Source organism: Balearica regulorum, chromosome 28, assembly GCF_011004875.1.
Source record: "Balearica regulorum gibbericeps isolate bBalReg1 chromosome 28, bBalReg1.pri, whole genome shotgun sequence".
Taxonomy (NCBI): domain Eukaryota; kingdom Metazoa; phylum Chordata; class Aves; order Gruiformes; family Gruidae; genus Balearica; species Balearica regulorum.
In genome coordinates, this window is record NC_046211.1 from 3,248,344 (window position 1) to 3,263,363 (window position 15,020).

Sequence of the window (15,020 nt, forward strand, 5' to 3'; positions counted from 1 at the left end):
ATTACTAGAAAATACGTCTGCATTCTCTTCTTTAGGCTCAGACTAAATTAGCAAACAGGTCACAAGAAGTACATGAATAAGTAGAACCTAGGCTTAATGAGTTAGCTGAGCAGTTTTTCTAACATTGCTTATTCTTCCCATACTATCTGAACAGAGCATTATGGATATCAGAGGACAGACTATTCTGAACAACGCTGTTCAATACTGAAGAGTAATTATTTAAAACTACTTAGGAGAAAGCATCTTTGGTGGAATTACCATATGCTGATGCTTAAAATGGTGAAAAAGAAAAATTAAGGTGCTTATCAAAACTGTGACTACAGGTAGGAGCCAAGAAAAATGCAGATTCATCTACTAATTAGAGAAACTTCCTCTGCAGATGGGGATGACTGGAGGGAAAAGGGAAGCTCAGATCACATTTCATAACCATATATATTCCACCCTTTCAAACAAGCTTTAAGGAATAATTTCAAATTATTACGTATTTCACACACATTTACTGCATGAATAGCCTTCCCTCCGTAATGTGCGTGGCACATAGGCACTGTACAACCATTGTGCAAACAAAACTACTCTGTCAGGGTTCTCGATATTCTAGGTAGATATGGAAAATATCAAGGAAATTGATTGCATATTATTTATGTAATATTGAATAGATAAGATAGGCAGATGTAAGTAATCTTCAGTACATGGCAAGAAACTGTCCTCTGCTGAAATGTCAACAATGATCACTACTTTAAGATTAGATTTTGGTGGTATGACAAAGAGTAGTTGGAGCCACAACCACCTGGGAATTTGTGTTGCTCATTTACACGCTTAAGTTACATGTCTGAGAGCGCTTTCCTGCAGTAGAGCTGGGGACAGATTTACCCTCCAGCCTTAAATCCTGTGTTAAATCACTTGGTGGAAACTTCTCAGGGAAAAAATATTCCTATTTTTAGGTTTGCACATATTTAAAGCTCTTTGAAAAGAATGTGACTGTTAAACAGCTTCTCTTCTTTCCTCAGTATGAAAATTTCAGCTTGCAAGTGAAAAATAAATTCCACTCTGCTGGGATTGATCCAAGAAAAATAAGGCCTGAAATTTCTCAGTGCTGTTGGCAGTACATCTGAATTCTCCTGAGGCGTGTCTAAAACAAGATTATTGCAGAAAGCAGGCATACTACCAAAATAAAAGTCTGAAGCAAAATTAATTACTTTTTTTTCAGCAGAAACCCATAGGATTGCTATTTTGCAAGAGATGGAATAATGGAGATTATTCACATTAGAAACATATGCAAATCCTTTTTTCCCCTCATACAGTGGCAGCTACAAGAATATTCATCAATACATAGGATACATAAACACAGTTTTCATGTAAGAATCCTGCTATTTTCTTTCTAAGACTTCTGATCATAATCTTGGCAACCAGTAACTTTTTATCTTGTACCTGATTGTGTTTCCACTGCCAGAGGATGTCGTAAGGCAGCTGGAAGTCAATTCTCTTTTGTCTGAGATACTTTCCTGAAACAAAAAGGTTTGTAAGTCGCACACACTCATATGCACATATCCCCAAGAGGAAAAAGGGCTGCTCCTAGGCACACCGCCAAATTCTGATGGGGCCTCTCGACGCCTGAAACTCAAAAAGGCAGAAGAGCAGAATCCTCCCAGAACATTTTCTTTGTTAGTGGCAAGCACAGGGAAGAGCCCTCCACGATGCTGCCTTTTGCATTCTACTCTGTTGTCGTAGTCAGGTTTAAACCTTTACTGACAGTGAGGAAAGCTGCTGTCTTAGACGCGAGATGCCTGGTGGGGCAGGAGGCAGAGGGGAGCTGCCCTCTGCTTGGATGACTGACCGTTACGGATGCCACTGAACTCCAGCAGTCACAGCAGAATACTTCAAACCCTGCTGGTGCTCACCCAGGAGGGGTCACTGAACGTGAGCTACTGAAGGGACCACAGCAGGTAACTGACAAAACTGAATACAACCCTGCGCCTTACAGTAAACACTAGTAACTTCTGTGGAGGAATCTCAAAGCTGACACTTTTCTCCTGAGCTTTTCTGCATACACATGAACACAATGAGTTAGCACAGAGAATAAATAGGCATTAAAAAATTCTGCATGCACAATTCATGCAAGATGGTAAATCACACTGTTGTACTCAAAGAAACTGGATTAGTTTTAAAATAGTATCCAAGCCTGTTCCTATGACCTTTACCAAAAGAGACTTAAGAATGAATTCAGACTTGGCAAACATATACCTACATGTTTCGGAAAGACTTCAAGATGATCTGTATTTTCAGCAATAGCTGAAACTTGTTTTAGACAGGAGTTACTACTTTCACTGCAGATCTCATCTCTAGTCTAAAACGTATTGTCACCCCTAACCTGTTCCCAAAAGGAGGAAACCAACCCATTACATTCCTTGTTAACATAAGACCTCAGGTCAGACACAAGTACTAAGTTAGTTCTAGCCAAATTAAAATGTTCTCTTATCATTTTGTTGGAATGTCACAAAATTGCAGCAAGAAGAGTGACTAAGGATGAGACATCAGTCCCATGCCTGATTTTTGCAGCTTTTCTAAACGTTAACAAGTGTCTTTATGTTCCTCCAGCAATAGTCTGTGGTTTCATGTAAATTCACACACATACCCTCACCACTGGAAAATAAAAACTGTAATGTTTTCCTTACAATTTATCCCTAAATTACTTTTCATTTTCAATGCTTTATTCATCCATAGCAGGTTCCAGGAAAGAGCTAAATCTGCCAGGAATTCGGTTTCACTTCTATGACCTCAGTGGGCAAAACAAAAGGTGCTTTCAGGTGCCCTGGCACTGTGCCTGGAAGGTCCCTCCAGCCCTCGCAAGCGGGCACCACTGCAGTCACCTGTCAGAGTCCTAAATCTCATAACTCCGCTCTGCAGTTAAACCACTCTCCAGCTACCCAACACAGAGTAATCGAAGCAGCTTTATCGTCAGCGCAGCAGCTTGTTTGTGTCTGCTAGCACAAACAGACATGGGGCTAGGGCCTCGTGAAGAGAAAAGAGAGCAGGATCGTGGCACCGCAAATTGAACCTGAGCATCCCGACAGATGGTTCGGTCATGCAACAGTTATATGACCCAATTCAAAAAGGAATTGAGAAAGGTCATGATTTTGAGAATTTAAATTAACACATTCAGTTCTGAAACCTGTTTTGCAGTTACTGATTCACACAGAGCTGTCGAACTGCCTGCTGTTACCTCTCTGTGAAAATCAAAGTCGTACATGGAGCAAAAAGTTCAGTTAAAGACGACAAACCAATTAAACGTTTGTATTTAATGGGACAAATATTCCTACTGAACAGTGTGGAATTTCCCAAACTCTCTTTGCACGACAGTACTCGAAGTAAGAAATCACAGCACTTTAAAAGCTGAAACAATTACCCGAAAAATAAATCAATCTTGGTTTGACCTGGGAAATGACATGAGCTACAAAAACATTAGTCTGGGAGTCAGCGGCCATTCCCTCCAGGCAGTGCAGTCCACTGGACTGGACCCCTGAACAGCACCTTGGAACTCCCTGAGTTCTAAACGCTCATGCCAGCCTTAGGTGATGGCTTCCTTCTGGAGAAGGCAAAGAGAAGCCCTAAACCTCATTTCTGTTCTACCTGCAACCTCAAAATGGGGATGAAATAGAAACTTCTATAATAGCTAAGTTTTTCATTCTTCCTCACTATTACCCATGCTTGAAGGCAAATACCATTAACTGCATGGGGAATTTATTATTGCATGCTTAGTTTTTGAGGTTTAACAAGTGGTCATAATTGTCTCTGGCTATTCTACTGTAATATTAGTTTGAAAAGAAAACCACTGTACTGCATTTTAGCAAATGTATTATGGCAGTTAAAGCAGGTTTTAAACTAGATTGGTATCTTCTTATGGTAAATAAGAGAACAAATCGAGAACAAAGTTCATGCAGAAAAAAAAAAAGCCTCTCGAGTAAAACTTTTGCACTGAAGAACACAGACAGATGAGTATGACCTTTGGCAAAGTTCACTTGTTGAAAGACAGGAGTAACCTGGCAAGGCAATAAAACAAAAAAAGAAAAACGGGAGAGAGGCAGAGAGATTGTGAAGTCCAAACAGACTACTTCCATGCCACCCAAGTGCAGTACTTGTTTCCCAACAACTAAACCACATATGAAGTACCCACCAACATGAATAGGGGCTGGAAACAATCCATGCTCATGCTCTCCAGGAGTGTACTCGAGCTTTTCTTTCTTTAATTGTATGAGGCGGCTCTTCGGACTGTGGACAACAGCAACAACAACAACAAAAAAATCAGAATGAGGAACACCTGCCGTTTGCAAAAAACACATTTTCTCTTTTAATTAAGGCACAAATGTCTAGACCATCAGGCAAGAGAACAGTAATAGAAATGGCCAAAAAAATTGATTTCCAGGTTGCTTGCCAAATACACTTATCACGTTCATTTCAGAACTTGTGATTTGATTTTTCTCCATAACTACTATTCAGGTAACACCTAATGGGACACCATCAACTTTAAATTCCTAGTATGTGGTATATAAGTAATAACTAAGATTACAAAAATAAAAGAAGATCAACAAATCATATCTGACGTTGCTGGCTTAGGTATTTGACAGGTTATACATGTATAGTGCCTGCTTTCCTAATTTGCTAAGGGCAAACATTCATGTACTACTCCAGAAGGCTGTTCATCAAGAAAAGCAGGAAAACAACTGAAATCAGAGTTAAAAAAGCAACAAGATGCCCCCTTTACAGAAAGAAAAAACAAGAACATGAGATAAGAATGGTTGCATGGGTCAGGCTGACGTCAAACCACCTAGCTCAGTAACCTGTCTTTTATAAACATCTCCTCTTGGCTACTGACAAAGTATGGCAAGAAAAAACCGATGTGGTTATATTTAGTACTGCAGCCCTGAAACATTCAGAAGAGACTTCTAAATGTTACATATACCAAAGATTAAAGTTATATTGAAGCCTATAAAAGTTTACTGAAGTTTTTTTTAAGGGGTTTATTTTAATAACTGGACATACAACTGAAAGCTGACTCAATTAAAAATGTGATACTGATCACCTAGTGAATGGAAAATGCAACTTAAAAACAAATTTTGAGATACAGATATCAACAACTGAAAATAATTACTGAAGGTCAGAAACAGAACTGATGGATTGCAGTAACTTCTGGTTCACACACTCTTCTAACACTTTCTGGATTTCTGGTACTTATTTCAGAAGTATAACAAGTTACTAAATTTTAGTGAAATTAAAAGCTAAGGCATACTGCTAAAAAAAAAAAGGCTCTGTTGAGCTAAATGCTGTATATACTCTCCATTAAAGAACTCTCCCTTTAACAGAGTTATATGGCAAGGCTATAGTTATTATGATATACTTGCACTTAATGTCTACAGGTGGACACACAGATCTCCTAATCAAAAAGCAGTAACATTCTCTCAACTAATAAAGGTTATAGTTTTTAAATAACATGACTCTCTGTTTACTGATGACAGGAATGAATTTCATTTGCTTTGGCAAACAGATAGCTCCTTTGCCCACCAGGCAAAAATTATATTCTAGAGAGGATTAACCCCCCCCCCCAACCCTCCCCAAAACCCAACTCATCCTTTCAAGTTGTGCTGCACTGAATCACTACAACTTGCAAAGAAAGGCCATAAAGCAACTACTTACAAGACCTGGAAAGCAAGTTCTTACCAAGAGGAAAAGGAAAGGTATTTTGAAAGGGCAAAGTGTGAACCTCCATTTCGAAGAGGCAAGCAAATTCTTGAACCAAAGGCAAAGAAAAAAGGAAAAACATTCAATAGAAAGGTGACTTAATTCAAGACAAATGTGCACCCTTTAATGCCCATATATTCAGTGGAAAGAAAGCCAATGGAAAAACAAATTATGGTACATAAACTGCAAGGAGGAAACCAGTGTGGAAAGGAAATGCAGAAGGCAATTATCGAAAACCACAAAATATAACATGAATTTTTTCAGGCACTGCAGACACACCCATCTTAGACCTAGTCACAAAGAACACTGGGTAAAGCACCTACTCTCTTTTCCTTCCAAACACAGCCATGAAGTATTGTTAGAGGCATGGAAAAAATTGTTAGGACAAATCAGTAAGCTGAACAAAGACCATCGATACTTTAGGGATTTCGGATGGAAAGGCTGAGATGTCAAAATAAAGCATAATTGTTCACAAAAAAGGGGAATATACTAAAATGATCAAGTATAAACAATACACACAGTTTTATAAATACCATGCCAAAAAAAAAAAAGAAAGCCTCATGAATTAAAAAAGACCTCTCTACACTATCAAGAAAAGGTCTTTATTAACAGGCCCACACATTCCCACTAGGAAGACAATGAGCTATTTTAGGCTGGGATTTCTGGGCAGGCACTAAAGATTTTGGTTTTGAGTTTAGCCACTATGAGAAGACCTCTCCCTTTCACTTTGCTGAGGCATGCCGGTAGCCTCGCAGCAGCTTAAATTCAGTGTCAGGGCCCTTAGTGTCCCCAACACACCTTTATGCCCTGACCAGCCTCATGGGGGGCTTCCACCCACCCACCCTGCAGATCCATGTACGCTCAGTCCAGCCTTGCGGGGGCAGCCATCTCCAGCTCAGCCATGGGAGCTGTGGGTCTGCTGGCTGAGCCATGCACTGGCTTCCTGGTGATCCTGGACTGTGCCCGACCCCGGTTACCATCACTAGACCTGATCCTGACCTGCAGGTTGACTTCCCCACTTAACCTGAGTCTGCCTCATCACCACAGACTGGTCTGGCAATCTGGACCTTGGCTGACACTGGGTACCACTGCTCTGTCTGCCCGACTCGCCTCACTTGGGGCCGGGGCTGCGGGACTGACAACAGGCTTCCTTTGCTAGTGCTCAGATGACGTTCTGTTCATCTCTTTTTTTAACTAAGCTGGAACACTTACTAGCCAGATACACTTTGCTACAGATGGCGCAAGTCGCAGGAATTCCCAGGACTAAGTGACTGTCCTTGCCTTCTCCTAGAATGCGACTCTGTGCTGCTATCAAGGACAAGTACCTGCTCATTTTCATACCACGCTCTTTAAGATGTTTCCCTCAATGACTGCTGCAGTCAAAAAGCAAAAGATCTCTCCAGAAAGCCAGGATCATTCCCTCCCCTTTTCAAGCAACCCAGTTAGAAGAGGGTGAGACCTCACCAAGAATCACAGAGAAATGATACCTTCTACTGTTTCAAGTTAGCATACTGTCAACCGTAAGCTGGAGGAGTACATTTCTGATTGCTGGACAGACTGAAACATAAGCCTGGCTAGGTAAGAAATGCTTCCCCTCTATAATCCACTGTCTAAAGTTCTTTGGTTCAGTTTCTGTGGGGACAAAATCTAAAATATGCATTTTGTAAACAGTCTGCTTACCAACAACAGACTACTCTGGCCTCTCTCTGCAAGCTCCCTTGCAAATGCAAAATGATTCTTTTGCTGAAGATGAGAACATTTCGTACCATTGTGCAAAGGCTGAATGTCAGGCTTAGTCTCAGAATGTCAGTCCAAAGCCTTAGGCCAATTAAGAATGGAATGAAGAACAGAACCAGAGTCTTCTTTCCTGTGTACCTCCATTTCTCTCCACCTCTCTCCTTCCTTCCTTTCTGATACGGTGTTCCATTTCTGCTCCCCCTCACCAGCTTCTAGTGCCTTCTCCCTACACTCTTACCACGTTGGCTGGGATTAGTTCTCTGTGGAACGCACAATTACATTTTTGAGGCGTGGAGCCCAATTTTCTCTCTGAGACCATAGTTCAACAAACAAAAGTCAGTGTAAGCTGGCTTTGATGCTCCCCAGCCTCTGCTGGCATAACAGAACTGTTGGTATGATTGCAAGGTTAACTGCGCCAGGAAACCTGCTCTGGAAGGCTGGCTTTGATCTGAGTCACTATCCTAGCCTTGTTCAGCTGCCCTGGTCATCATGATGGGACAAAGGGAGGGACAACACAGGGACAGGAATAAGCCACAAAGGTGAGGAGAAAGTAAAACTGACTCCTTTAGTGCCATGTCAGCTTATGCCAACTTAAAGCATTTGCTGAACTGCAATCTTAGACTGTCATTTTAATTCAGCTGGCTGACTTTTCAATAGGTTTGCTCCTAAAATGTTCAGTTACCTACACTGAGTCACCCTGCAGCTCCAAAAACTCTAACATCAGCAAAACGGAGGCACTGTAGGAGCAGTGTGCCTATCACATGGAAACACCATGTCCCAGAAGAACAACAGGCCTGCGCTGAACTACACTGTGCAACCACAGTCTTTGAGCAGCTACGGGTACCTAATGACGGGTAAGATGCAATTCAGTGCCGATCACAGCAAATTCTATCGATTATACTTTTGCAATGAGGACTTATATTTGTTCTTACTCATAAAAATCATATATTATATAAAGTACTATATTTCCCTAAACAAGATACAATATTTTGATTAATTAATAATTTATTAATTGTTATTAAATTTCTTTGGTGAACTAGACTTCGCACTCGTCTAGGAAAGCCGCTGCTGGGTAAACAGATAATGACTCCTGTACAAAATCTTCCTTTGTTCTCAAAGCTGCAGTTTTGTGCAACCACACAGCAAACTCCTCCAGCAAAAGATCTGTGTAATTCTTCCAGTGGGAGCTGAGGATTCTGGAACACTCACGTGGAGGTTAACATCAGATCAGCTAATGCTGTCTACAAAATTACATTCGGAAATTGAGGTAGAACTGCAACTGACTCCAGAAACCATTCCTCTTACTCTTAGTTCATTTGCAAGGAATCCAAGTCTGAGCTTTCTTTGCTGCGTTTTAATAAAAGTTCTACATCAAGGTGAATTGGAGGCAAATTGTACAATTCAAGTGGCTGCACAGAAATAATGCAGACTTTTCTCTTTTAACAGCAGACTAAAACTGGCACTGACATGACAAACATTTTCTGTGCTGCTGTTCAGCAGTCGGATAGGACTGATCTAGAGGGAGGCTGTAAATTTTAACAGTAAACCTTTCACTACTTCCTATGTTCTAGTGACGTTTAGGAAGTATTTCAGAAATATCCAATAGAGAAGGAAAATGTTTTTTACGGTAGTCCCTGCAATTGAATACTGCAAACAGAAATAGAGAAAAATGGCAAGTACAACACCCATTAACAGAGAATGCAGAGTGTTTAATGAGACAGTGGTAACACTTAACTGTACCATCACTAGAGGGTGCCGTATGATTACAGAGTTGCATTTTTGTTCTCAGCTAAGATCATGTTTTCATACTTATACAGCAGGAAGTTATCAAATAATAGGCTAACAACATTAACTTCTGCTCCCCTCTTGCACTGACTCCAGTAGAACTGGAACAGCAAGTTAAATCAGCAGAAAATTTAATTATAAAAAAGTGACTATTGTTCTGCTGATGTAGTTTGCTGAATGAATTTAGTAAAGAAGAGACCCAGTGCCAGCATGATGGAATGGCGGGATCAGCCCTTCAAGCTGCACCTTGCTGTAAGACAACTAAATTGAGATGGCTACAGTTCTGTCCTTGCCCAGCTATGCCTTTCCAGGCCTTGTTTCAGTACCAAACCACCATGCAGAGAGGTAGTTCAGGCTGGGTAGGCAGCATTTCCTCCTTGGTAGGGTAAAATTTCTTCAGTGTTCTTAAGCAGCTCATCACAAACATCAGTATCAGTGCAAGGGAAGGACTTAGGATGTGGGGCGACAGGCAAAGGGGAAGACCAAATCAGACCTCTTTAAGCTTCCAGGGAACTGCAACACAAAATGTGATGGAAGAGGGAGGGTTGAAGTAGAGATCAGTGTTGTCATGGCCTTCTCCAGGGTGGTGAACTTGATTCCATCATCATCCACAATACCTACAAACCTTGGCTTTTACTTTCTGTATTTTTCAAATGACATGTTTGCTCACTGTCTGTGAAATAAAGGTCCACCGTTGGCTGACTAGGTCCGACAATGTAATGAACATTTTACAGTACAGAAGACGACTCTCTCAGGTCCCCTCCTAAGGCGATAGACCTAATTTTAATGCTAGAATATTTGAATGTCACGTGATTGTGTATACCAATGACAGAACATCCAAATGCTGAAAATTTCAGCACATATGCTTTCAAACTATTAGAAACACGAGCAGTCTCACTTTGATCAGACCCGTATCTTTGTTTCTTCCTTAAGAGTCTTAACCCTTTCATCAAGGGCCTTCATTCTACTATGGAAAGAGATGACACCAGGAGTAGCTGGTAAACTGAAACAGCAGTCTCCCAGTGGTCTCTGTAACATTTTAAACTGGTCTACAACATAATGAGAAGGTGCCCAGTTTTCTTTTTCATCTGTCAGATCATAAGAGAAGTGCAAATTCTTGACTTCCACACATTTGTTCAAATGGCTGTAGAAAACTTTAGGTACCTACAAATGGAAGCAGAAGTGGGCTGGTTATCAGAAATGGGAGATGTCCACTTTCTAATGTACATGAGATTTTGGGCCAACCAGTGAAAACCATAAAAGAATGCTGGATTTTTCCTCTAAACATCTCACTGAAAGTGAAAGAGATGAACCTCACTTAACTGTGAAATGAAGAGGGTGCATATCTGAAATTCTTTCACACAAAAGATGACCAGTCGTCATCATTCAGTCAATAAAACTAGAAACTAATGGCCTCTTTTATGTAGATGCTGTACTCCATACCTGAACACCTCAAGCTCTCCCAGCACTTTTACTGCTGTGATCGTTAAGATTGTTGAATGAAGCTCTCTTACCTTCTTCAAGGTCGATACTCAGAAACACTTTCAGATTGGTGGAGGCTGCTTTCTGACTGGGATTACATTTTAAATCTTCACTGGGTCAGATTCTGATAATTATCATGCATGTAATTTTTCACAGGCTTGAATTAAGTTGATGGTTTTATTTCAGCTACTCATTAGTAGCAGCTCTTTATGGCTCTAGTTGAAAGGAGACAGTTTCCACTGGAATATCAGACAGCAGCTTTTCACTGGTATTACTTACTCTGTTGTTTTGTACACATCAGAGTAGAGCCCTGCCTTCTGGTACTTCTTCTTTGGGGGTCGAGGCGCTTTTTTCTCACGCTGGGCTAGAGAAGGCAAAGGCTGTTCAGTGTTTTCAGATTCATGCGGTTTCCCAAGGGCATCATGTGGACTGGGAGGTTCAGCTACTGTCTCAGAAAAACTGGAAGAAAAAGTAAAGATTAAAGATTATCTTACTGTATTTCTTACCACAAAGATTATCTTGCCATATTTCATTATTCCTCTATAATCTGGTCAGCAGAAAAAAATATGTCTGTGTTTTGGAATTACTATATGTCTCAGCTATTTAAAAAAATGCAATTCAATGATCACGATCAAGTGGTGGTTAAGCATAATCATAAGAAACGTACAATCTTTTTATAGTAAGGGTGTTATTAATTGTTACAAAAAGAATGTTCTTTGCTAATATTTATCCCTCGGAGCCTCAGTTGAGGAATTTAGAAGGTGGCTTATGCTATCTGCTTTTCTACTCTAAAAACACTACATGGTAAACCTTTTCTTTGCCTTCAGGACAGCCATACAACACAGCCTTTGAACATGTGGTTCCACCAACATTCTGTGAATCTAAATACCTGTATTACAGTATTCATTGCTGAAACACAAATGGATGGTTATTTTTCAGAACTATTCAGAACACAGATGAAGGAAGACTTCTGGAAGAGTTTGATCTGCATGTATTGATGACTTTGAGGATAAGCATGTGAAGATTAGACCAGAGATAGATTTCTGGTCTGGCCCTTTACCAGCCAGTGACTGCACAGGTGCACACCTTAACTTCTCCTTGCTGCTTGGGTTTTACTCTGTATTAGCTGTGTATCAACTGATCTCACCTGACATTCTGTGTGGCTTGTAAGTGTTTGTTTGTAATGCATATGAGTCACACTCTAAGATTCCCATGGCACACATAACTCTTACAGTTCCTTATTCCACACATGATGAAGGAACAATCTTTGCTATGCTATCTCATCAGTAAACCTGTTACCAACTCATTAGAAGTATTCTTCACCAAGACAATCATAAAACTTGCTTCACTTGACACACAAGCACAAACCCAATAGTTTTAGATTTCCATCCCATTTTGGGGTGCGTTCAGTAATTTAGGAAGACTCTAAGCATACTTAAAACTGACATGTTGGTTCCGTCTAAACTGAACTCCTTAATAAAAACAAATGTAACAAGCAGAGCTCATTAGAGTAGGATTCTTTCATGGACTGAAACGTTTTAAAATATTATAAAAATCAACAACGGCTATACTGAGGGCACAAAATTGTAGGGGACTTACCTCTTACTGCTCTCCTGTTCATCTTCTGGTAAAGACTTTTGTCGCTTCCTGGCCTGTTCCTCTGCAAGCCACCTCTTTCTCTTCCAGCCTTTTCGGTGATCTGTATTCAAGTTCACACTTTGCACGACAGCTTCAATCACATCTGTGATGGTATCAGGTCCAAGGTGTAAGGGACTGCTGCTTTCTTCTCTTTTCTCTAACTCCTGACTGACCAGTCGAGCCGCCTGGAAAGCTTGCATTGAAACGACAGCCTGCATCGGGTATTTCCGAGGCCTACCTGGCCTGCGCTTCACAAAATTATTCCCTGTCCGTGACTGCCTTTGCAGCTTTTTGGCTTTCAGAATTTTATTGACGTGGTCAAGATTTTTTTTTGTTGCCAAGATCTTGTTATAATTGCACATTTTCCTAGCTTGTCGCTGCATGGCTTCAACCACACTTCTCTTGAGATGATGTGGGGAGTAGCTGTTTGGTAGTCTGTCTGACAGAAGCGAGATACTATCGCTGCAGGAGCTGCTGGGAATCGCTGGAGTTATGAGGCTGTCCTGCTTCCCCAGGCCTCGCTCCCTATTGTGGTTTCGAGCAGGACTGGCTGATGGTGGAACAGACACATTTGCAATGACTGCTTCTAAGGTTTTGTCCAAAGTAGCCTGGCCTTCGTGTTGTGCCATGCGCTGCAGTAAGCTATCCACCGAGTCATCACCCGCAGTTGCCAGCCTTGCTCCTCGGGAAGGTACTCCGATCACTGAAACCCAAACAAACATACGTATACTGAAACAGACCTGAGCTATAATCAAATAAGGTTGGAATTAAAATACAATAGTTGGGTAGACTGACAGCCTTTTATATCCTATAATTGCCCGGAATGTTCAACGACAAGACACCCATTTCTGTAACACAAGGTCTAATGGGAGAAGGGTCCAGTGATGCAAGTAAGTGGAAAGTCTGCATTTTATATCATCTGTTTTAACATACAATTATCTTCTCTTTATTCACACGCAGTCCCCCGCTTCTAATAGCGGAGAGTAACGGGGGCATGCCCTACACACGTACAGTCCAGAATTCTTCTCAAGTTTCTATTCAACACTAAGAATAAGAAACCCTCTGTGCACAGAAAAATGAAATACTGATAAAAAGACTGAACAACATCTGAAATGTTTTTAAATTAATTTTCCTTTTTTGTAGTTTGGAAGTATTGAAACAACCTTTTCATTGTTCTCGCAGTTTCTTTATATAAAAAGACAAACATAATGATGACAGAACTGTTGCAATAAAGAACAGGCTTGGATAAAGGTAAATCAAAATATCTGTACAAAAGACGAAGGCTAATTTACACAGGAATTAAAGTTAGATGTCACTTTTTAAACAAAATGTTATATGCTTTAGAACTGCAGACTGATATTTGAAAAAGAGAATTTCCAGGCCAGCCCTACTGATTATGCTGTATTAAAAAGGGATTTGTTCCAAACTAAGAGCTTCCCAAAGCTGCCCTGCTGGTTCTTAGTGATAACATTTAATCAGAAGAAACTCTGCTCTTTCTGGAATAAAATGGATGCTGTCTTCTCATAAATATATCACAATTGCACATTAGCATTTACAAAATGTTACTGTAATTGTGGTCAATTATTTAGATTAGATCTACTTAAACTAGTAGGTTCTAGGCTGTAGGCTGAAGAGCACGCACTAGTGTAAAGGTAACTGTTAAAGGGAAGACAACAAAATGTTTTATAAAAGGATTTCTATCATTTGACAGGAGGGAGATTATGCATTAGCTGACAAAGATAAAGCACAAAACAGTTTAAAATAAATGGTTGCTAGTCCTAGTGCTCACTAGTCTAAGTGTGGTACTCTGGAGAAATGTATTGCTCATTAAGATTCCAAAGTCATGAATTTGCCAGTGCAAATGAAGACATGCTTTAGAGATTGCACAATTTAAAAAAGGGAAGAATCAGCATAACAAGTTCTAAAAATCCTCCTGTTAACAACTTTCTTCCTAAAGGGTAAAAAAGCAGAGAAACATACTTGTCAGGTCACTGCTGTAAGCCTAACTGCAATCACCTGGAAATCCTAGCAACCTGAAGAACTTCGAAAGAACTGGAAGGATTTACACTTTCAGCTTTCAATTTTAGATGAAATAGTAAAGATAAATTACCCTTTATTTTCTTATGGTCTTTAAATACACATTGGGATGGAGCAGAGGGTTCCTCGCAGAAACACCATCTGTTTAGCAGTGAGCTCTGTAAACAGCTACACCATCCACTGCTAACCAAACTATACAACGCATTTGGACACAAAGCCTAACAGGTGTCCTTGAATTAGTGTTTCTGTTTGGAACCTGATCCAAAAGGTTGGGACAACTGAAGCCTAAGATCCCCAAAACAGCTGCAGCCCTGGTCAGGCACACTTGGTGACAAAGGAGCTCTTTGACAAACACATCGAAATCCCACATGCATTCCAGATCTATGGAAGATATAACAAAGACTAGTCTTTTCAGTGCATCATCAGTTCAGTGACTTTGAAGTTGATAAACTTAAGATTCATTTCATTCATACACTCTCCTGCACAAAATATGCCTGAACTTTTAACACCTTCCTACACACAGACTTACACTGATTGCAGCTGCCCCTTTAAAAGGATTAAGTAAGAGAAAGTCAGCAAGACAGAGAGGAAAAACAGAGAACACTTCT

At 40.4% G+C, this 15,020-nt stretch overlaps 1 protein-coding gene across 3 annotated transcripts in view; it reads right to left on the minus strand.

The window, feature by feature from the left end:
• ASH1L (ASH1 like histone lysine methyltransferase) overlaps nucleotides 1-15,020 on the minus strand; it is a 66,025-nt gene that overhangs the window by 19,496 nt on the left and 31,509 nt on the right. For all 3 annotated transcript variants that reach the window (XM_075736980.1, XM_075736981.1, XM_075736982.1), the window contains 4 exons: nucleotides 12,337-13,078; nucleotides 11,017-11,196; nucleotides 4,172-4,266; nucleotides 1,429-1,502 (listed from right to left, as the gene is read on the minus strand). In XM_075736980.1, the coding sequence (XP_075593095.1) occupies nucleotides 1,429-1,502; nucleotides 4,172-4,266; nucleotides 11,017-11,196; nucleotides 12,337-13,078 (1,091 nt within the window). The remainder of the gene's footprint in view (nucleotides 1-1,428; nucleotides 1,503-4,171; nucleotides 4,267-11,016; nucleotides 11,197-12,336; nucleotides 13,079-15,020) is intronic.